The following is a 22,351-nucleotide window of genomic DNA, read 5'->3' as shown; positions in this document are numbered from 1 at the left end:
GAGCCATTACCGCATATTAGTCTCTCCACCCAAGGTATGCTTGTACAGAGCGGAACTGCCCTCTTCTCGAGACGAACTTTGCACCACTGTATTTTATCCTCGTCAAGCGTCTCAGCAGCATCTCAGAAGTGAATCGCAAAAATGCACTCCTCGCTTCCTCTGCGAGCCGGCATGTAAGTGTTTGGACCTCTTTCCTCGCACAGCATCCCCATCTTCAGCACTAATGTCCTACTCCGCAAATGCGTTTGGTCCTTGACTTCCCGCATTGATCCCCCTCTCCTGCTCATTGCCCGTCTGTCGCTCTCCTGCTGTTGTCCATTCTTCTCTAGAAAGATACTTACGAGATCAGCCTCAAGCGCTCCTCCTACTACAACTCTGACTACCGCAGCGGGGCTGCCTTGATACGAGCCCGCCGGCCGTACCTAGTCAAGAACACTATCACAGGCATAGCGATCTTCGGCTTTGCCATTGGAGTTTGTACGTGACATCTTTTTGCACTCTACTTGGCCGTCCCGTCGAACCGCATGCTGTTGGCTGAGCAATATCAGTGTTGTAACCGCCCACTGGAGCTCAGGACGAAGGTGTCCCAATCCCTATTAGAGAGCTTTTCCCTAGCTGACAACTATTATTTGCGCATCTCTTTTCGTGAAACAGTTGCATTCACTCTCAAAGCTGTGGGCCAAGAGACCTTTGACGACGTCATCGTCCCGTCAGACACGCAAGTCGTTGCGCCGAACTCGTCCACAGAAGCCGCAAAATCACCGCAAAATCAGAATCAGTCGCCGAAGACCCCTACCGCACAGGCAAACGGGATGCGCTCATAGCCACACCTGGCCCTTGAAATCGTGCACGAAATACCACAGCGATATTGCGAGGGAGGACGAAGAGTGCGGGCGCCAGCCGCATAACCAAGCAGCGGAAGAGGAGGAATAAGCTGTGGGTTCGCTTCAAGCGCCTATCAACAAGGTGCTGAGTATGAACCGGAACCCGAGTGGAAGAAGAAGTACCAACAGAGCTTCCTCATGCCGAGGGCTACTCGGCCATGAATGGCATGTGATTTGGCCTGGTCGGACGGATAAGCCTACGAGTTGGACTTGTATATACTTCGTTGTTACTACGACGACTCTGTGCAAACACGAGTGCCACACCCGACGGATCCCCTCAGAGGGATGAACAGACTGTTGGCCATATGGGGTGTATGGAGGACGGGACATGTGAAATATGGCCTATGCTAGACTTGTTGCTGGCTCGAGACAGGGTCGAGCGTCCACACGGACGGAAGCATTGAGAAGCAGTTGCTGGCGACACGAGAATCTTCGCAACTCAATGCATAACATTGGCGGTCTGGGACAAGGATATCAAAGGTGCTGAGTTCAATAAAAAAAACAAACCCCCAGTGGAAAGTGTATCCAGATGCAAAACGTCAGAGTCGAGAGCCTGCCGTAGTCTTGGGCCCGCGAATCTTTCTAGGTGGTTCCCTTCACCCTTCATTTCATAAGTTGCCAGCCAGCCAGTGTATCGTCACTCACATTCCCCTTTATCATGATTGAATATTACCGAATGCTAAACCTCCCAGTTCCGGCGGTGATGGCTGGGGCTCGTGGCCCCGTCGTGTTAAGATAGGCCCGGGAGGTCAAGGGCGAAGAACCCATGTCCCGTCCACGACCGATGACATCCTTGTCCCTCCCTTGCTGACGTTGCGGGTCGGAGCTGTCGGCTTGAACGGGTTGCCGCCGCATATCTAGAGGGCTCGTCGAGTGCATGCGATAATTCTGTAGACCAGAGGACCCTCCAGCAGCTTGCGCCTCAACCTTCGTCGCGCTACTCTGCCCGTCGTGAGGTGTGTTCATTGCTGAAGACACCGGTGCGGAAGCTGAAGGGTCAACGATGGTAGATGCCGACCCACTTGGAGGTTGAAGACCGTCGATCGTGTTTCGCTGCTGGTTCGCTGGCGTCAGGAATTCGCTCATTGGGGAGCGATTGGAATTCTGTCGACTTAATCGATGGATGGGATGTTGAGGATTAGCCCACGGCGTCTGTTCGAGAAACTGCTCTTCTGCTTGGGGTCCAGATATCTGTGTCTGAGCCGCCGGCCGTTGATTGGGTCTGCCAGCCCGGATATGACTCTGCGAGATCTAGGCAATGTTAGTCTGCTAAAGTTATAGAATGGTACCAGGTATACGTACTCCCATCTTCTGAATGTCATCCTCTATTTCTTTCTGCCTGGATGGCGCCAGCTCTGGTGCAGCAGGAAAGCCAACATATTTGGCGACACCTGCCAGAATTGAAACCTCTTTATTGTAGGCTGTTTGTTGCAAGATCTGCTGCGACCTCCGTTCTGGAAAGGGTATACTGAAACTTGGTACTGACGAATCGGCTTTGAATCTGTCTCGCTGGATCCGGTAGAAATGCTCGCTGAGGCGTTCCAGATGTCTCTCTCGGATATCCCTGACTGTTTGAAAATATTGGCTGTGTATCTGACTCCGTTCAGCGACAGCCTTGTTCTTCAGGGCTCCGATCTTGTAGACCAGCAGCTTTTGCTCGATCTCATATTTCTCGTCCCGATATTTCTGCACCACTTCCACCTGGCGAATCAATTCAGGATGTGCTGGCTTGGGTTCCGACAAGAGCTGCAGTTCATGATTTAGGGCGGCAATTCTTTCATCATAGAGGCGGTCTCTCAATGTCGCAAAGTGCCTCTCGAGTGCAGTCAGGGCTTCCATGGCTGCCATACGCTTTGATTGCTCCTCTTCGCTCTTTAGTGCAGCCTCGAGATCATTATCATCAGCGACTTCTGAATCTTCCGCATGTGCAGCGTCCTCTTCGTCTTCATGTTGTAGTTCCTGGATGACTGGGTCTTTTGCCTTCCTGCGGGGCCTGCTTTTGCCTTTATCCTTAGAATCTTCACTGCTATCTGCCTTTTCAGCTTCTTTCGGTAATTCATCTGGCTCCACTACTTCCTCTTCGTCGTGCTCTTGCGGCTCCCCGACTTCGGGTTCAATTGTATTTTCCCGTAAATGATGGCTGTCATTCTCCTCGGCATCGGTCTCTGGTTCAGACTTTTCATCCTCTGTCTCGACGGAGCCTGTCCGTCGTCTCTGTGATCTGGGGGCCTCTTCGACATCTGATTCACTTTCTTCCCTTTTGCGCTTGTTCGGGGAAGCCGCAGTGTCAACTGCAGCTACCTCCGGGGCTTCTTCATCTGCATCATGCCCCTCACTGAGGCCTTCCTCATGATCTGACTCGTGATGGGAAGAGATCGGGGACGAGACGGGACTTTCTGTGAAGCTCTCGATCTCCGGTCGCATGTCAATGTCTTGTCTCTGGGATAGTTTGCTTGGGCTGATCTCAGGGGGCTTTTTCCTGGCGAGATTTTCTGGGGTAGCCTGGAGACGTTCAGTCTCGGCTTCAGAATCCACATCGGCTGCGACGGCAGCTTCGATGTCTTCTTCTTCACCATCTTCGAGGTCATCGTCCAACTCGCTGAGGCTGCTGGAACGATCATCATCGGAGAGGGGTGTGTCCTTGGCTGCGTAGGCAACGGCAGTATTGGAGAGAGCCAGGAGTGAGTCCGCCGCTGAGTCCATGGCTGTAACAACCAGGACTTCTGTAGGACCTAGATCGTTTGGAGAGGATGACAGGCGCTCGGGATCGGTCAACGGGGTATTCTAGAGCTGGAGAAATCGTGGATTGAGGTCGCCTAGGGTAGGTATCTATGGTCAGCGCGAACAGAAGAACTGCGCGTCGATCATAATGCCAGAAATGCATATACTCGCAGGTTATTGACATACAATATATTGGTGAACGACTCGCAGTCACAATAGCATGGTGGTTATCTTCTCTTCTCTCGCGCTCGTTCTCAGCAGCAGCATGGGCGCAACGGTCACCGGGTCCGAGGGCTTCTTGGTTGGGTGGTGGCTTTGACAGATCTCAATCTTCTGGATGGGACGAGGGCTGTGAGAGCACTGGCAAGCTTTTATGACTTCAAGCAACAGTCGAACACTTCAGGTGGGCGAAAGTGGGATGGTGTGAGGAACTGTCAGAGGAGAATTGCCAGCGGGGCATGGGCTTCTGTAGCCTTCAGGGAGAACCTGCAGGAGAGAAACACAATTGGGACGATCAATGCCGACGTCGTCTATCGATATAAGACAAAAAGAGCTGGTATACTGAAGAGGGTACAAATGGGAGTCTGGCAAAGTCGCAGGTTACAAAATGCAGGGAACAACAGGCGTGTTGGCGTCGGTGGAGAAACGCAGCGTAGCCCCCAAAAGTTACATAGGCATGGCTGGCATGGATACGTTGGTAACAAGGGACACACAAGGGGAGTAAAAGTCTGGGTGCGGGCGGTTTGGCTGCCGTGGCTGGCCTGCCCTTGAATCATGGGGCTCGGGACATTGGGTGGGCGATGTCATAGGCACGAATCAGGCGCAATCGGCTAGCGTCGGAGTTAGTGTTACTGCACTTCGATTTATCTCCATTTTCGATTGCCTTGCCTGAGAAATTTTTGTGGCTTCGATTAGACCGCAAGAGATTCTGCGACCACCGTGCAGTCTCGAGAGAAATGCCCGAACTGAGCAATTGACTTGACGTGACGGATCCGTAAACATGGCAAAGTCAGAGAAACACAAGGCTAAGGCGCAAGCCTCACCTTCAACCACAGGTACAAGCAAATTGGCAGCTAAAGAGGAAGCAGTCGATCCTACCCTCGCTTCCCTATTTGCTTCAAGTGTAAGACGCACGATCAACAGCCCTGGAGTGAGGCTAACATACTCGTATTAGTCGGGACCAGTCAAGGTACAGCCCAGAGTTTCGAGCTTAGCGCAAACTGCTTCTGCGCAAAGACCGCCGAGGCCAGAAGAAGAGGGGACATCCTCCTCTGACTCCGAGTCCCCCGAAAACAGTGACGGCAACAACCACTTGGAAGCCTCAGACGAGTCCTCTGATGACGAATCGTCGACGTCGGAGCAGGAAGCTACAGTCACAGTCGAGAAGCCTCGTAAACGCAAGCGTGCCACCGACGATGATGATCTCGAGCAAACATATTTCAAGCGGCTAGAGTTGGAAGAGGACAGGGAAAACCGCAAGAGAGAACCAGTCCAAACGGGCGACGATGACGCCGAAGAAAGCTCGAGCGAAGGCGACGCATCCTCTTCCGACTCTGACGAGGATTCACTGAGCGAACCCTCTGAGATCGAAGTGACCCCGAAACATGAGGTCTTTGACAAGAAGCTCAAGGACCAAGACAAATTCAACAGAACCGTGTTCTTGGGGAATGTATCCACTCAAGCTATCAAATCCAAGTCGGCAAAAAGAGAACTGACCAGACATCTACGCTCTGTATTGAAGACACCAGTTGATGGAAAGAGGCCTGGAAAACTCGAGTCGGTCCGGTTCCGATCCACCGCCTACGCGTCTGGACAGGGCCCAAAGAAAGCTACATATGCCAAGAAGGAACTCATGGACGCGACCACCGTCAGCACAAACGCTTATGCAGTCTTCACCACCGACATTGCTGCGGAGTATGTGGCGAAGAAGCTTAACGGAACCGTTGTGCTTGACCGCCACTTGAGAGTCGATTACCTGGCTAAACCCTCGGCGATTGACCACAAGCGATGCGTGTTTATCGGGAACTTGAGCTTTGTCAACGAAGAGGCACCCCCACCCGACAACGAGGAAGATCCTCAGAAGAGACGACGGCCGACGGCTAAAGAGCCCGCCGATGCAGAAGAAGGTCTGTGGCGAGCATTCAGCAAAGCCGGACAAGTTGAAAGCGTGCGTGTGGTACGAGACCAAGAGACGCGCGTCGGCAAGGGATTCGCCTACGTCCAGTTCAAGGATGAGAACAGCGTCGAGGGCGCACTGCTCATGAACGACAAGAAATTCCCACCAATGCTGCCGCGGAAACTTCGCGTCATGCGCGCCAGGAAGATGCAGATCAAGCGCCCCACCCTCAATTCAAGAGGGCCTCTGGCCAAGGACAGGAGACACCAAGGGTGGTCGAACGGCAACGGCAACGGTGCCATGAGAGGGAAAGATGACGGGAGGCCGAAACGCCCATTGATCTTCGAAGGTCACCGCGCTTCAAGCACGGGTACCGCCGGCAAAGGAAAGGGGAGCGGGTTGGGCAGCCGGGACAGAAAGAGGAAAAGACCAGTATCCAAAAGCGCTCAACGAAGTGCCCAGTACAAGGCAGCAAAGGCGAGGAAACAAAGACTCGGAGGAGGGAAATGAAAACTCGTTATGATATGAGCCCCCGAGGGCCTGATAGCTTTCAAGATTCAGAGAAAGGAGATAGAGCAAGGAGAAGCGTGTCTGAATCGCCATTACGATCACCTGCTGCTGTGCCTCAGAGAAGATGGTCAAGTGATACCCATTTTCATATATATTTTTTTAGCCGGTCCATCTCCGTCCCTCATCAGCCTCCAAAATACTTTCTTCACTCGCTGCTCACAGTTGACCAAAGATCCCCAAGGTGGGAGGAACGACGCCAGTGTGCATCTCACCAGCTTCATGATGGGTTGGTTGGAGGAATACTCCCCCTAAGGACAAAAAAGCTCAAGGCTGTCGACCTCCTCCGCGTGCCTGTAAGCTCTGACACGCCCAGTGTGCTATATTTCATCGTAACCTCTTACCTGGATCGCCACTGTACGACCTTCAAGATTCGAGTTTATGACTATCTCACGCCAGAGATACGTTTGTACGTGATGAAGGTGTGTGTACATCTTTGAGCACAGGGTTATCAGCGACTAGCTGGGTGCCACTGAAACGGGTGTATTTGAAACACCCTGAAAAGTGAGAAACTCACCATAAGATGGAGTGGAAGATGACGGGCTCGAGTCCTTCTGTGTTTCGAGAGTGGCCGGATCCGGGGACATGCATGCACTCTCGGAATAGACGGTCTTGCTGTGACAATGTACCCACAAGATCCTGTCCCAAAGACTAGTAGGGGACGATACCTGGGTCATACAAGAATGAAGCTGGTGAGGAGTATTGAACATCCCCCAGCTACCGCGTCAGACTCAGTTTCGTATAAACGACTTGCTGGGCTCAACAAAGCCAATCCATCACACCCTCAATATCGCGGGGAGCCCATTGAGAACCGGTTCAAAGTCTCTTCTCTTACTCATCTCTTTCGTCATTTCATCGAAGTGCCAGGACTCCAACTCCCCGTCTCGCTCTCTCACACTCCGTCTTCATCTTCTGCTCTTCGACATCCGTCCACTTCACCGAGATATCATCCCACTTTTTGACCTTGAACTCCCGTTTGAACTGGGCTTGAAGATTTTGCAGCCGCAGCAGCGACCGCATGTCACCAGTCCCACTGTAGAGGATAAGCAGTGTCCGATCTGGAAGGTTGGCAAAGATTTGATAAATACGTCGAACGGTTTGACGCATGATGTCTCTGAGGTGTTCTGCTTGGTCGTTTGGAAGGGTCGCGTCTGGAGTTGAGGAGGATGTAGGCGTGGGAAAGATGTCACTGGGAAGGGTATTCCACCCTCGTGCGGATTCGAGGTCGCGGAGTCGAGCCCAAATGAAGTCAGCACCGCCCGGCGGAATGGCCTGATCGAGCCCTTGGGTCTTCGCACCTCCATCATGGCTCGTACTGTCCACTTCAGCAGTATTTTTGCTACCATCTTTTGTAAACGTCCTTTCCTCATGCGAATCCCCAAGAGCCGCCCTAAGCACGCCCTGGACAATCTCGTCATCATTCGAACAACCGATTTTGTATGTTGCGTCTCGTCCAAGTCCTCTTTCTGGAGTCCCGTACTCCACCATGGCTGTGGTCTTCAAAACAACCTCTCCGTTGGCGTCCATCTTTAGCGTGCCCCCAATCCTGCGAAATATGCTTTCACCGTTGGCCTCCAAAGTCCCCCACGTAGGCCCCTTCTCGCATTTCAGTTTTACCAGATCCAACACCGCTCTGGCGTCTTCGACACTGTCATGCCCGCTCATCCCACCCTTTTGTATTTCGCGTTTTAGATAGCGGTTCGCTAGGAATTTCAGGGACGAGCGCAATGGCAGACCGCGCGGATGCGGATAGATGATTGAGGTGTCGACTACAAACGGATGGGTCATCTTCAGCGCGTTGAGATCGGATTCAAGACTGTGGCCGAGCAGGATTGAATCCTCTCGTAAGATGCTGAGCAACTCTTTCTGGATGTCTCCCAGCGTTGTTGTAACATCTTCAAGGATTTTCTCCGTTATTCCAGAGAATTGTGTAAAGTAGTTTTGGATGGCTAGCGCCGGCTTGACATACCTGTCCAGCACTGTCCTGCCGGTCCAGTCAAGCAGAGAGATCCGCGCAAGGGAGTGTTTTCCATCGCACGTCAGGACCATCTCACAATCCAGAGCGTAGGGTTTTAGACCTTGTGTGAGGAAATCGTGGGCCTGGAGATGGGAAGAAGAGAGTATACGAGGCTTGAAGACCGAGACATGGGTGTCAACCCAGCCAGAGCAATGAGACTGGCCTGTCTTCTCTCTTCGTTCGTTCTCCAGTTGTGCATCAGTCGAATCCGTAAATGCCGCAGGATGAATCGGGTATTCTGCTTCTCGTAGTTCATCGACTGAGTGGATGAAGTCTGCAATGGGAGTACGAATCCCATGGGAAGCCTTGTCGTCCTTGCTATTCTTCAATTTCTGCTTGGCAGCCTCCGGGAAGGGCGCGATGAGCATGCCTTGAAGCGGGGAGTGCACTCTGCCTGTGCGTGAATCTCCGGGTGCACGTACTTCGATAATGTGGCGTAGGAGACGATCTGTTAAGTTCTGATCAGGAGAGAGATGGGTCGACGGCAAATCCAGAGCTACTTGTGATCGTGAATGATTGGTTGGAGCATCGTTTGAGGCTGAATTGCAGTCTTCGGGAGTTGGATCAGGACTTGATATTGGCTTCCCAGGCTGATTGATGGTGGATGTCATACTTTCTTCAGATATGCCATTCCATAGTTCCGCATCCCTCAGCATCGTTTCATCAAGGGCAGGAACCATCAAGACCACCACCTTCTTGACCTGCTTAGCGTTCCTCACAGCCAGCCAGGTTGGTGCAGTTCCGTCCGCCAAAATGTAAAGGACGAGGTCTTGTAACGCCTTGAGGTCGACACGTTCAGGTCTGGATCCGGAGAAGCTGATGCTGGGGTCGCCATCCGGTTCTCGTTCGATCTTCCGTCTTTTCTTCCGGGACGACTTGGATTCAGCCACAGCCCATTCTTGTGAGACGGGCGTTTCTGCACTTTCGCCGTTCATACTGTTAGATTTTGTGCTGTGAACATGGGTCGCATTAGGAGCACCAAGGGATTCAATATCGTCATGAATCTGTTCAGTGCCCAAGTCAGAGTGCGACAAGCCAGCTTCTGCTGCTTTTCGCTTGTCACCCTCCACCATGTCACCTGGGGTTTTAACGAGATAAATAATATGGAAGAGGTACAATGAACTTGGTCGGAGCCAATGAAGTAACGAAGGATCGTGAAAGGATGAAGCGACTTGATTTGCGGACTAGATGCAGCCTTGGCAGGAAGTCCCCGCCGCTTTATCACAAGAAGAAACCCCATTCTACTTTGTTAAAGAGGGCTGGCTAGCTATTTCCCTTGTAACCCTACAAAATGAGAGGGTTCACAACGCGTACCTTGCTAGTGCAGCTACGCGACATCATTCCAAGACAGACAGTGACACCCTTCTTCTGATGGCCAGAACGGCAAAAAACTTATCACAGAACAGCTCAACCTGCTGGTCTGTGATAAGGAAAACTCACCCTTTGCAGGGTTGGTTTTTCTCGGCCGGTTATACTACAGAATTTATACTACATGGTTGATGTTTTCGAGGTCCTATTGCCTCTGACCGATGTTAGATTGACCTGGTAGGACCGGAATCTCGGAGGGAGGAGGCTCGGAAGAAGGAATCGAGGTCCTGATGCCCACTAACCCGGAGTTAGTTTTGACCTGACAGGATCTAGATGTGCCGTAACCGCGACTCGAACTCGTGGATTTCGGATTCGGATTCGCCCTTGTTGTGGAAGGGGGTCTTTGCGTGACAGAATTTAGAAAGAGAAAACATATATACCAGTGATTTCTGGGGGGATTTTGTACCGGTACCGGTACCTCTGTGACTTGCGGTCTCCGCTATCGACTTGTGTCTCCTGCCTCCTCCCCCCCTATATCTTACACGGAAAGGGCTCGAATTCTCCCAGAGCTTTACCAGCAATCAGAGATTCATTGGACTCGAGTCGTTAGCCGTCCAGAGTGGTACAAGGTTGGAAAGAAGCAGCAGTTATGATGTTAGTTCTCTGTTTTATACAAACCAATACCATGGTAAGCGCTTTTGTTCCCAGCAGAAATTTTTGTCTATTTCATCACAAACATAAACCCCCTATGTCTCGGCTAGTTGTCACTCGCAATTACTCTGTGAGTGAAGCAAGGGGTTGACAAGATTAGTCCACTCTCAGAGTCCTTGCACCCTTTCTAGCCCCAGTCTTCCTCTTCTTCTTGTGACCCTTTTCAAAGGCAGTAGCACTTTGATGATCTCGCCCCACATTATCCAGAGGCTTGACTTTGTAAATGCGAATGATCCAGTTCTCACTGGTAAAGGCTTCCTCGAGCGTGCTCAATTCCGGGCCCTGCGCGGGAAGAGATGAACCTCGGACGCGATCTTGCGCCTGGCCTGCTGGGAACAGGTTGTTGTAGTTGTAATACGACATTTTGTACCTGTGGCGCGGGTCAGTCACTGGGGGTTTTGGACAGAAAGAATGGTACGTACATGAGAGAATTCTTCATGGTGGGCGTGGCTTCTTCATCGACTCGGTATTCGCCGCGAGCAGTGAAGTAATCTCGCTCTCTCACCTCTTCAGGCCAGATACCCTCGGCGATTCTTACCATCCACAGGAACTTGTTGATATCGTCACCACTGTATCCCAATAGACCTCCGAAAACAACCAGAACATAATCAACGTCGTGCTGGCGAAGGATGGGGTAGCTGACTTCCTCTCGAGAGCTCATGGCCTTTCCAACAGTCGCAATATGCGTGTTATTCCACGTGTTATTGTCCACTAATGTCGGTCGGTCGGCCATACCTCCAATCTGATATCCATAATCCCACCATGACATGATCTTTGCATCTTGGGGTGTGTTTTGCCTCAGCCAGTAGTAAGCTTCTCGGTAGTCGTCAATAATGTGTTGAGAGCCATCCGGTAACCGTGAGGCCAAAACGACCGAAGGTGATGAGTAGGCATTCGAGGTAACCCACGTGCAGTGAGCGACAAACAGAAGGAGGAAACCAGTGACCATTGACGTGATCATCGACTTCGACACAATGGAATAGATGCCAACGAGAGGGTTTCTGGTAGACCGTAGTGACGGGTTGGCGGCGATTTTGCTTGCCTTGACAGACCCGTTGCTCCCATCATTTGCATCTCCAGAGGGTGACGGGATGTAGAGGTAGGTGTCTAATATATGTGAAAGAGCAAGCGCAGCAGCACAGCACACCACCGGTGTCAGGGTAAGCATGAGTCGAACCATAACTCCGGCAAAGTAGCTGGCAAGGACCGCATAAATAACGACAAAGACATGCTCATCTTTCAGATTGCGGAAGCACATGTAGACTCCCGCAGGGAATAGCCATATGAGCATGTTGAGGTCGAAGAAGAATGCAGGCCAAGCGGTGGGTTGATGTTCCGAGACGGATGCGATGATCGGGATATGTATCTTTGCATACCCTGTGTCCCAGAGAGAATAGAATCGACCGCTCCAGGGTGCAATGACACCAGAGACAGTGAGAGTGACGAGAGCCAACAGCATCACAGCAAAGATAGTTCCACCCAGGGCAACTAGCAGTGTCTGAAACTGTTTGCCTGGGAGCTGCTCCCGCAAGAAATTGAAGAAGCCAACCAATTGTAACAAACCAAAAATGCCCAACGCAGCCATATGATCACTGCTCCTGACGGGGAGGAATCCCACAAACGGAACCTGCATGCTTGCCAGTGTCCCGAGAGCATACCAGGTGGTGTAGCTGATGTACAGTCTGGAACTGTATCGACCCATCAAGATGAGGACGAAAGCATGAAGAGGTATCAAGTTGGTGATGAAAACGTATCCACCCCATGCAGAGACCATGTAGCCGTAGAACAAGGCAGCCAGAGCTCCCCACATGATAGACCCGTTTTTGACAGCCTTGATCCAGAGAAAGAATGTGAAGACCAGGAGAAAAATAGCAATGGCCTCGTTGTCATAACTCCCGGCAACAGATCTTGAGATGTAACCTGGAGTGATCCCCATAAAAGCAGCAGCCAAAAGACCTGCAGATGGCGAAGAAGACATTTCGGAGGTCAAGAGGTACATTGCGAGTGCTGTAAGGCCAGAGAAGCCCGGAGCGAGGAGGACGCAGATGTTTCGTATGTCGACAGGAAGGGACAAAAGCCGGAGGATGTGGTAGATAACACCAGATGTTACCATCAGACCTGGATAGAGCGTTCCGCCAGTGACTCGACCGAGGGGGTGCCATGTTCCTTATAACCTATTAGTATATCCAATCTCTTCTCGCGGGGTGGGTGGTAAGCGCACGGTCGTCGAACCAGTCCCAGAAGCTGTAAAAGCCATTCTTCACCAGATATTTGGTGGCACGGAAATTGAACCAGGGATCGACTATTGAAGAGTGTCAGGAGCAAGCTCGTTCAGGGGACGACACTTTTGTTTCGTTTGACAAGCAAGATATTCAGGATGATGAGGAAGCGGACAAGGAGTCACTGACACTCGTGAATAATGCTTTCGAAACCTGAGCAACGTAGTCAGTGAGCTGCTTCCAGAGTATTGTGATAGCATGAGTTCGAGCCTCGCACGTACGAATTACACTGAACAAACGGGCTGACACTGCGGCAGCTGCAATGGTCAGGAGAATAATAACTCGAAGGAGACCCCGGGTGTTTTTGCTGGTACTTCCACGGAGGAAAGGGTCAAGAGGCGTGGAGACCGCCATGCGGGCCACGGGAGAACAGCAAACAAGATGAACGAAGAAAGAGACTTGCTGGAAAAGCTGTGGTTGCGCTACAGAAAGAAGTGTCTTTGATGTCGCTCTATTGCGCATACGTCTCCAAAAGCCCTTTTCGGACCATTGTGTTGCCGCCCTAGAGGCTTGGTCGGTTTAATCTTGGCCGAAAATCCGGAACTGGAATTTCAATGTTCCGTCGAGGAGATCATATGGACATGCTCATACAATGTGTGCACGTACAAGGATTCGGCACATACCAAGATACCTCGCAGTGCACACCAGATGCTGGGTAGGGTCGTGTACCTTTGTGCCTCGTACTCGGTGTCCGGTACTTGTACGAGTAGAGTCGATAACGATAAATCGATCTCTGCTTTCTGAGCTCCATGTCTTGGCGACTCAGGGAGGGTCGAAGAGTTTGGCCCGCGTTCTTACTTGTCTTCCAACCATTGTGACCTTGACCATTTGGCATCTCTGCCATCTCCGCCATATCAGAGAACGAAGAGCTATCGGGCCACTGCGGGCCTCCCTTTCAGGTAATGTGTGTCCACGAGGCGTCCCACCCACGCCCAAGGTCACCGATCAGCTGACTCATAATAAAGCCAAGCAATAAGGCCGGAGCGTTGGTCCGCTAGTAGCGTTCCAGTTCTGCATACCCGAAGTCATAAACCACCCCCTGGGCACAATATCTGCCTTGGCCGATCAACGTCGCGCAGATGTAATTCTGCATAATTTCAGTGGCCCTCTTTACCTATTGCCCAGCTAAGCCAAGTGGCAGAGGCAACTGAACTTACCAATCACCTGTGCTTTTCGGTGTTCGGGCTCCAAAAAACCTCCAGTCAGCCTCACAAACCCGTCGCTTGATAGCGTCCGACTAGGGTGCTATAGGTACTCACCATTGCCGACCTCGTTCTGTGTTGTTTAGGACATCTGTGGATTCTACAATCTGTTTTTCATTGGTTGAAAATCCAGAAGCAGGGCAGTTCATATCCTTGTTTTGGCCGTTGTTGCTTGGTCTTGCTTGGGCTTGCTTAGCTGAGCCTTTCCCTGTGGGCGCCAGGGGCCACCAAGAGCGCCTTGAGCACGTGCCCCGGTCGGTTTTCTGGCCCGTCATAAGCTTCCACGGATGCCGGTACGTGGTAATTCCGTGAGATACAATTTCGAGTATGTAAGCCACTCGGCTGCCTGTGCGACGAGAACGAGACCCAGATCATCATACGACCTGAGTGGGTTTTGTGATTGAGCCCAGCAAGAACACCAAACACTTCAAGCAATTACCAACTTCTGTATGCTTCTACCAGCTGTTGTTTGATGGATGCTTGTGATTCTGATGGCGAGGTTAAGGTGCCGGCATTCCTCGTGGACGATTTGGGAGTGGAAGTTTTTGACAACACAAGGCTCTACCTCGCTATGCAACCATGCTACAATGGCCCGTGGCAAGTAAACAAGCGAGGCCAAAGTAGGTTCCGAGTGTTCCGGCCTGCTCAGAAAGCAAATCAAACTGTCTGCATTCGACGATCTGTTGGCCGGCGCTGGTTTCCTGTCCCCCTTCATTCTTATAAGTCCCCCTTCGATCATCTAATCATGTCTCGTCGACCATCTTATCCTGCTTCCGCGATCATCTTATCATGCGTTCCTTTTTGTTCTTCGCAGCGCTTCCCATACATTGGGTGACTGCATTCTCCTTCAATGCCTATGACTTGGGATTTCGTGGCATATATCCCCGTCAGCATTTTCACTCCGTTGATCTTGAGGCGCCGGCGCCCAGGATAACACAATGGGATTCCAGGTGTGACTCTGGGAACCTCTTCCTCACTCCCAGGGGACCCTTCGTCAACGGCGCGGCACGTGGTCCAGTCATTCTAGATGCAAGGGGTAACTTGGTCTGGATGGAGCACGATCAATTCGAGCAGGCCATGAACTTCAATGTACAAAAGTACAAGGGCGAGGACTACTTGACCTTCTGGACGAAAACCAAGAAGAAACGTCACTCGAAGCATTCCAAAAAGTCATACGTGCTGGTACGGCCTGTCATTTCTCTGGCCCTCTAAATGCATCACTGACCTTCTAGCTTAACTCTTCTTACGAAGTTGTCCATCGGGTACACCCCCATGGTGCTGGTCTCAAGGCGGACTCTCATGAGTTTCGCATCACTCCGCAAGGCACTGCACTTATAACGATACACCATAAACACCAAGCAGACTGCACGGAGTTGGGGTTGGGCAAGAGCTGCTGGATTCAGGACGGCCAATTCCAAGAAATCGATATCGAGACGGGCGATCTACTTTTTGAATGGAGAGCCACAGACCATATCCGTATGAGCGATGTATTCAGCAGCCCTTCTCGCAAGGACGGATATGGAAAATCGAAAAAGGACGCCTTTGATTTTTTCCACATCAACAGCGTCGACAAGACAGATTCGGGGGATTACCTCATCTCCGGCCGTTACATGCACGCCGTATTGTGCATCAGTTCGAAGACAGGCGAAATCTTGTGGCAGCTCGGCGGCAAGAACAATCACTTTGAAGACCTCAACGGGGCCACCGATTTCGCCTGGCAACACCATGTGACGTGGCAGGGCAACAACACGATATCGCTTTTCGACAACCACGCCAACAACGTCTTTCACAACCCCACCGCACATAGCAAGGGCATGCTGATCCACCTTGACATGGAGAAGATGACTGCCACCCTCCTGCAGGCGTTCGTCCACCCAGACAAGATTCTCAACGTGTCCCAGGGCTCTGTGCAAGTGCTTCCGGAGAGCGGCAACGTACTCGTTGGATTCGGCAACTCGCCCACCTATGTCGAGTACTCGGCCGAGGGCAAGATGCTCTGCAACGCACACTTTGCACCCCACCTCGTATTTGAGATCATCGACTTCGGGCTGGTAAAATCGTACCGCGTGTTCAAGCATCCGTGGGTGGGGAGACCCAAAACAGTCCCGGATGTGAAGGTGAAGCGGGGAAAGGTATATGTGAGTTGGAATGGAGCGACGGAGGTTACGGGATGGAGGCTGGAGACGGCCAGGGCGGTAGAGGCCAAGGATCACGAGTTTGTCACAATGCAAGAAGCGAAACGCGACGGGTTCGAGACGAGTTTTGCGCTCCGAAAGAACCACAGATACGTGAGGGTCGCGGCCTTGGACGCATCGCATGGTGTGATGGCATACTCGGCGGTGGTCAAGACGCCTTCGCCTTCTGTGAGGATTTCCCCCAAGCAATTCTTACCATTTCCCGTTTGTTTCCACTTTGGTTGCTCAAAAAACTGACTCTGCTTTCCCCAGCTCGCATTCTGGTCCATCTTCTTCCTGGTCTTTGGCTGCATGGTCTTGTGCTTCGGCTTCCTGGGCCTGGTTTTCCTGTACGGCAAATTCCCAGAACTTCCGCGTCCTCCAAAGCTGTCTGGCCTCAGAGCCCGCCTGGGCGCCGTCGTGGCAGGCAATTATCGCGAGCATAATCCCGAGTCCGAGCCTCTGTTGTTGAACGACAGAGATCCCTGAGCCGCACCGCCCCGTGTTGGGTTTTGTACAATAATAACGCCCCGCGTCTCTGGGGGCTTTCTTTCCGTGCCATCTATCCTAATGTCGTCTAAACGTCTTCTAGCGAGCGAGCATTGGACAAAGTTGGACTTTTCTCAGATCGACATTTCTACTGTTGAAACGACCTTGCACCTCTCAACGCGGGGGGGAGGAACCCCTTTCTCTTCCTCTCTGTATCTACTCTTCCTTCACCCCGCAGTACCCGGACACGCATCGATGAAACGGCCATTTCTACCGAGGACAGCAAAGACGAGTGGGGAGGAAACGGCAAATGCACAAAGGGAGAATGGGAGGAGTATGGAGGCCCTCCGAGCGCTATTTTCTTGCCCCGATCACCCTTGGGTGGGAGCAGACCTGAAACGAGATTCAAGAAGCGACGATGAGGATGTTTTGTTAATGTTGTTTAGATTGATGATTCTGTGGCGACGATCTACTCGTTGAGACAGAGAGGGGGAGTCTCTCTCGAGTGAGTCTAGAGAATATTCTCTTGATGCGCCGACCGGTTGTGTGGAATGGTATGATATGGTCTGGTGTGGTCCCGAGGCACGCACCATCATCCCATGTTTTCCGCAATCCCCCCTTTCTTTCTCGTATTACTTGATATGTTACTTGATTTGGCAAAGAGAATTCATAATAATAATGGCCCCCATCCATGTACCCGCTCACACGCTGTCGGTCAGCTTAAAGATCGGCAGGATCCACGGCGGCGTTCTCGGCACCCAGTGTTACCGAGTACGAGTATACTCTGTCTGGAGGTATCTCCGTACTCGTATAGAAGGTACAAGAGCGGCTACGGCGGAAACCGCAAACGTCGGAGACCGTGACTACTCCGGAGGTACATATCCATGCAGGTGTCTCCTTGCAACTCGCGTGCCGTGTATCCACTTCCTATCTTACCGAACCAAGCTTCCCCAAACATAAACCATGGCAAAAAGAGTAAATGGACACTACTTTTGTAATACTGAGTAGTAGATGCTCCACCGTCAGCCAGCACTCCCCGAATCCCCAACTTCATTGGAGCAGACCTCCAAGTCACTGTGAACATCACTCGGTGGGTAGGGTGGTAGGCAAGCAGGGCGGCCAGCTGTGCCAGCCTGCTGTACGGAGCCAACAGAGCAGATGCGACTTGTGCGGGCTACCGCACGATGGCCATCACTGATGAGGCCGTTGCGTTGTGAGTAGCGCGCAGCCTCAGCCGATTCCGTCGTTGAATACGAGGTACAGAGTTTCCTTTCTCCTTTCCGTCAGACACACGTCCTTCAAGGTCTTGCCCGAGTTGAGATTTCCAGTAACCAGAGCATGGGAATCCTTGGTACTTCCTCCGAGAGGAAGCCTGTGCCTTTCTGTCGCGTGGGTGTCTTTGCGCAGATATCGACGTTGGGATCTTCCAGCTCTTCTGTCTCACGAGGATCTTGAGGATGGTGTAAAGTTATTGCTTCTGGCATACACAACCATTCACTCCGTCCTTGATCCTTTCTGGCGAGTGTCAAGTCGACCTAGCGACGTGCAAGTCGCTATCCAACAAATGTCGTGGATAAACTTCTGCTGCGGGCCAAGAGAAGCAATAAAAGCCATGCGCAAGAGAGTTGCAGGGTAAGGTGAAGATGAGGAATTGATTGACAATGAGGCTGAAGCGGGAAGAACGGTCTGAACGCGAAGACTTCGTACCCGTGTTCTTCTATATCCAAGCCATGTCCACAAAATGATAATGAAGCAGAATGGGCTCATCATGAAGTCACCACGGCCAGGTCACAGATGACTGGACGGGCATGTCATGTCCTGGACCTCTCATTCATCGTGGCAGATACTCAAGTAACGCAAGTTCAGGGCAGACTTCCAGCGCCATAGCCTCCAACTGACAATCCTCATCAACCCTCGTCTTCCAAGCCTGACACGCCTGTTCGTGTGCACATGGGATGAGTGTCACTGATCGATGTCTGCCCTGAGCTGGAAAGCTTCTACTGGGCTATGCAGTGTACCCCACGTTTCCAGTCAATCGAGGTCTTTCAGCTCCGATATTGTATTCATTCTTCATTAGACCATTTGTCGAGCCACGCGACAACATCTGACTTGTCCCCTTCCGTAGGCTTCCTCTCGGGCTCGTCTTCCCAGTCTAACAGCTTGTCGGTTCCCGACTTGTCCTTTGTTTTCCGGTTCACCACCTTGCCTTTTTTATCCATGTTGGTGCCAGTGGCAGTGTCGGCGGAGACTTCGGGAATCGTCTCCAGACTCCTGGTCTCGGTCCCCCGTATCACGTTTGGTCCAACTTTTGCCTTTTGCATATATGCTATCCGGGCTTGTTCACCCTCTTGCAGCTCCTTCGGGCTCATCCACCACTTGAAGAATTCTTCAATCTTTGGCCTGGCCATGAAGTAAACGAGGACGATGAGGATCAGGTAGACATAATCTTGTTTGTCGAGTTGGCCTTTCTGCATGTAGCGTTGGATGGGGTTGAGACGCGACAGGTCTTCCGGAGCAGGTGTGTACTCGACCATGGTAAGGGATAGGCAGACGGTGCCTGCGATTATTGAGGTTCCTGGTTCTAATGGAGAAGAAGAGCAAAGACGGACAGCAGGCGACAAGGGCGAAAAGTAATGGTTTATTGACCACGCGCGTTATTTCTTTTCCTTGTGATTTTTGATCGAGGACCTTTTTAGAAAAAAGCCGCTACTACGCGACTCCGCGGCAGCCGGAGGCAAGGGAACAAGGGACTGGCAACTCGTAACTCGTAACTCGTAAGTGCGCGGAACAGAAATGACGACGTGGCTCAGGCTCGGGCCAAGCCGCTCGTCACGGAAAGACCTTCAGCTTCCTTCGCATCCCGATCTTCCATTTCTGTTATCTGGTTGTCTGGTGTGGCACACATCTACATCATCTCAGGTCAGGTTTGGAATGCTCTGTCATACGTGAAACGGGTGCAAATCTCAGGATCAGACAGATAAATCCTGCAGGAGGTGGTTTGTAGCGCACCCTCTTGAAAGAGAACGCCCCCTGGTTTGCCTCCCAACAGCTGCCCTGGTTGGTATCACCAGCAAAACACAGAACACCCGTTGCACCAACTCCGCTGGGGTTCACTATATCGGAAAAACATTGTGGGACACTGTTATGGACAGGGTGGTTTGGACCAAGAATAGTGAACGTCTCCTGTGTATATTCTGTCGTCAGCAAATATTCAAATCGCGGTTAGAACCGAGTATACACAGGCGGTCTCAGATGGAATTGAGTTGAATAATACCCCTTTGAAGATGGTCTCTATCCACACTGTTTGCAACACTGTTACAATGCGACTGGAGGCAACGGATGCACCTGCCCGAGCCACCGGGCCCAGCGCATCGGTGTGCGGTCCCAGAGACTGGCAATCTGCATGTCTAACAAACAATCCTTGCGTTTGAGTCGCTCAGGGTGTGTGTGAGATCTGGGGCGTTGGTTGGAATCCCGGGGACATGAGTTGCTTTATGAAAGAAATGCTCGCTCAAGCAAAGTGATCCCGTTGTCTTCGTCAGGTTTCCTCTGCTCGATATCTCCTGACCATGTTGTCTCTCACCCTCCGCTGCAAAGAGCCCATTGCATTGCTTCTCCTCTTGATTCTGTTCCTGAGTGATCGTTTGGTCGCTGTCCAGATCACTGGTGCCCTGGGCGGCCTCAATTCGACCACAGGAGCACGACCTCTGCGATACGAGATCCATGACTTTGCAAATTCAGGCCCGGCTTTCGATTTGTTTATCCTCGCTCTGAAAGAGCTTCAAAGTGTTGACCAGTCAGAAGAGTTGTCTTACTTTCAAATCTCAGGTCACTGATTGTCGGCCATTGTTTGCACAGATGCTTACCAAAGGCAGGAATCCATGGGTTCCCTCGAATTCCTTGGGACGGTGTATCAGGCACTGGGAGCTATCCAGGATTCTGCACACATGCTGCAACCCCATTTCCGACCTGGCACCGACCTTATGTGGCACTATTTGAGGTTCCTGGCCTTGCCCCTGTCATTACTTGTGGCCTTGTTGCTAACATCTACAGCAATTGATCTGGCAGCATGCGCAGGGTATTGCCAACGACTATCCCGATGATCAACGTGATGAATATTCGAGCGCCGCCGTCACTTTACGGGTTCCTTACTGGGACTGGGCAGTTTATCCAGCGCTGCCTGACGTGGTTGCGCAGCCTCAAATCTCCATCAACACTCCAACTGGGCGACAAACCATTGCCAATCCTCTCTACAATTATGTCTTCCAATCTGATGCCGTGGGCAATGGGTTTCCGCTTTCCGATCCGGTAGAGTTGATCCTGGTGCTCTCGTGAATCCTCGAGGATCTACTGACCGCGACGCACATACAGATGGCCAACTTTTCCGAGACTGTTCGCTGGTGGAGTTTGAACACAAAATCTAGCAATCAAAGCGCAGCCACTGCGGCGTTGCTGGCCAACGCTCCTGCGTGAGTCAATCCGTTCCCTCGAGCTGGCACGCTTTGACTCACGGTGTTCCAGGATCCAATCGCTGACATATCAGATGTTCACATCCCTGGCGAATTACACAGCATTCTCATGCACCTGGCCTGGTGGCCAATGGGTTACCGCGAACAATATTGAGTCCATTCACAACAGCATCCACAACAGCATAGGCGGATATGGTCACATGCAGTTTCCAGAAGTCGCGGGGTTTGATCCTGTCTTCTGGCTGCATCATGCCAACGTTGATCGTCTGTTTGCCATGTGGCAAGCGCTGCACCCGGACACCTACATCGAACCGACCGTGAATGCATATGGATCGTACTACGAGAATGTTGGGTTTGTCGACTCGGGAACAACCGGTTGGTGTCACCCAAAAGGCAAAAGATGTGGAAACTAACACCTAACAGCATTGGCACCATTTCATTCTGACGGTGGCAGCACGCTCTTCACATCGGATGACGTTCGAAGCACGAAAGTATTTGGCTACAGTTACCCGGAACTCCCAGACTGGGAGATGGGCTCGGACGACTTAGCCAACAATGTACGGATTGCGGTCAACTCGCTTTATAATCCCTCGTCCAACAACACATTCAGCAGCTCCACGAAACAGGGAAGACGACGATCTTCCAGCATAGCCGAGAGTTTCGGTCATGTTTCGCTTGACCTGGCGAGGCAGCTCCGTGTTAACAACCTCAACCGGCAGTGGTCGATTACTGTGCTTGTTGATCGGTTCCCGACGAATACAAGCTTCTGCATTGACTTCTTTATGGGTGATCCCCCGGAGGAGGTGTCGGCCTGGCCCGCCGCACCAAACCTCGTTGGAACATATGCTCAGTTCAATCCCGCCAACGTCACAATGCTGCATCCGAACGACCTTCCCGAAGGACAAGTGCGCGGCGAAATTTCTATGACTCACATGTTGGCGGCAGGTGTGTCGAGAGGCGTCCTTCGAGATCTTTCGCCGCGGACTGTCACACCGTTACTTCGCCATGCTTTGAATTGGAGGGCTCGAACTCCGGCTGGTGATGAAGTACCGCTTTCTGCGCTTTCTGGACTTTCGATATCAGTCTCCACGCGGCCAGTGGTTCCTCGTGACACGCAAGACTCTTTTCCGGTGTACGGAGCTGTGCAATGGCTTGGTCCTGTTACAGAGGGGAAGCCATGTGGCGTACCGCGGCCGCATGTACAGGACGAGTTCTGAATGTGGCTGTAGGTTGCCACGCCACAGCCGCATTCATCCAACTTTGCTGCAGCCGACGAGAAACACGCGGCTGACTGTTTTGATTCATGTCTCTCATTCACCCAATGCACAGAGCATTTCTTTGCGGGTTGACCAGGGTGGACGGTCGGCTTATGTCCTCTGTTTCAGTTCTCTTGACCTTTGTCTCATTCGCATGG

The 22,351-nt window shown here is 51.9% G+C and overlaps 8 protein-coding genes across 8 annotated transcripts; 4 read left to right on the top strand and 4 right to left on the bottom strand.

The window, feature by feature from the left end:
- Positions 1 to 141: 141 nt before the first annotated feature.
- Positions 142 to 824, top strand: Z517_02793 (uncharacterized protein; the record flags this gene model as incomplete). Its single annotated transcript, XM_013431902.1, has 3 exons — positions 142 to 173; positions 350 to 477; positions 655 to 824. 3 exons carry the CDS (start codon positions 142 to 144, stop codon positions 822 to 824), a joined length of 330 nt encoding a protein of 109 aa, XP_013287356.1.
- Positions 825 to 1,553: 729 nt separating this feature from the next.
- Positions 1,554 to 3,587, bottom strand: Z517_02792 (uncharacterized protein; the record flags this gene model as incomplete). The annotated part of the gene is made up of 2 exons (XM_013431901.1): positions 1,554 to 2,135; positions 2,187 to 3,587. The coding sequence occupies 2 exons, from the start codon at positions 3,585 to 3,587 to the stop codon at positions 1,554 to 1,556; spliced, it is 1,983 nt and encodes a 660-aa protein (XP_013287355.1).
- Positions 3,588 to 4,605: 1,018 nt separating this feature from the next.
- Z517_02791 (uncharacterized protein) lies at positions 4,606 to 6,231 on the top strand (the record flags this gene model as incomplete). The annotated part of the gene is made up of 2 exons (XM_013431900.1): positions 4,606 to 4,728; positions 4,780 to 6,231. The coding sequence occupies 2 exons, from the start codon at positions 4,606 to 4,608 to the stop codon at positions 6,229 to 6,231; spliced, it is 1,575 nt and encodes a 524-aa protein (XP_013287354.1).
- Positions 6,232 to 7,140: 909 nt separating this feature from the next.
- On the bottom strand, positions 7,141 to 9,378 carry Z517_02790 (uncharacterized protein; the record flags this gene model as incomplete). The annotated part of the gene is made up of 1 exon (XM_013431899.1): positions 7,141 to 9,378. The coding sequence occupies one exon, from the start codon at positions 9,376 to 9,378 to the stop codon at positions 7,141 to 7,143; it is 2,238 nt and encodes a 745-aa protein (XP_013287353.1).
- Positions 9,379 to 10,420: 1,042 nt separating this feature from the next.
- On the bottom strand, positions 10,421 to 12,957 carry Z517_02789 (uncharacterized protein; the record flags this gene model as incomplete). Its single annotated transcript, XM_013431898.1, has 5 exons — positions 10,421 to 10,694; positions 10,747 to 12,490; positions 12,546 to 12,626; positions 12,733 to 12,756; positions 12,825 to 12,957. 5 exons carry the CDS (start codon positions 12,955 to 12,957, stop codon positions 10,421 to 10,423), a joined length of 2,256 nt encoding a protein of 751 aa, XP_013287352.1.
- Positions 12,958 to 14,594: 1,637 nt separating this feature from the next.
- On the top strand, positions 14,595 to 16,468 carry Z517_02788 (uncharacterized protein; the record flags this gene model as incomplete). The annotated part of the gene is made up of 3 exons (XM_013431897.1): positions 14,595 to 14,987; positions 15,038 to 16,168; positions 16,253 to 16,468. 3 exons carry the CDS (start codon positions 14,595 to 14,597, stop codon positions 16,466 to 16,468), a joined length of 1,740 nt encoding a protein of 579 aa, XP_013287351.1.
- A 2,063-nt stretch (positions 16,469 to 18,531) lies between these two features.
- Z517_02787 (uncharacterized protein) lies at positions 18,532 to 19,002 on the bottom strand (the record flags this gene model as incomplete). Its single annotated transcript, XM_013431896.1, has 1 exon — positions 18,532 to 19,002. The coding sequence occupies one exon, from the start codon at positions 19,000 to 19,002 to the stop codon at positions 18,532 to 18,534; it is 471 nt and encodes a 156-aa protein (XP_013287350.1).
- Positions 19,003 to 20,037: 1,035 nt separating this feature from the next.
- Z517_02786 (uncharacterized protein) lies at positions 20,038 to 22,154 on the top strand (the record flags this gene model as incomplete). The annotated part of the gene is made up of 6 exons (XM_013431895.1): positions 20,038 to 20,296; positions 20,344 to 20,468; positions 20,522 to 20,776; positions 20,840 to 20,937; positions 20,990 to 21,312; positions 21,361 to 22,154. 6 exons carry the CDS (start codon positions 20,038 to 20,040, stop codon positions 22,152 to 22,154), a joined length of 1,854 nt encoding a protein of 617 aa, XP_013287349.1.
- Positions 22,155 to 22,351: the final 197 nt, after the last annotated feature.

The sequence above is a fragment of the Fonsecaea pedrosoi genome (genome assembly GCF_000835455.1).
Source record: "Fonsecaea pedrosoi CBS 271.37 unplaced genomic scaffold supercont1.2, whole genome shotgun sequence".
NCBI lineage: Eukaryota > Fungi > Ascomycota > Eurotiomycetes > Chaetothyriales > Herpotrichiellaceae > Fonsecaea > Fonsecaea pedrosoi.
Note: the sequence above shows the minus strand (reverse complement) of the source record. Positions and strands in the feature narration are given on the sequence as shown.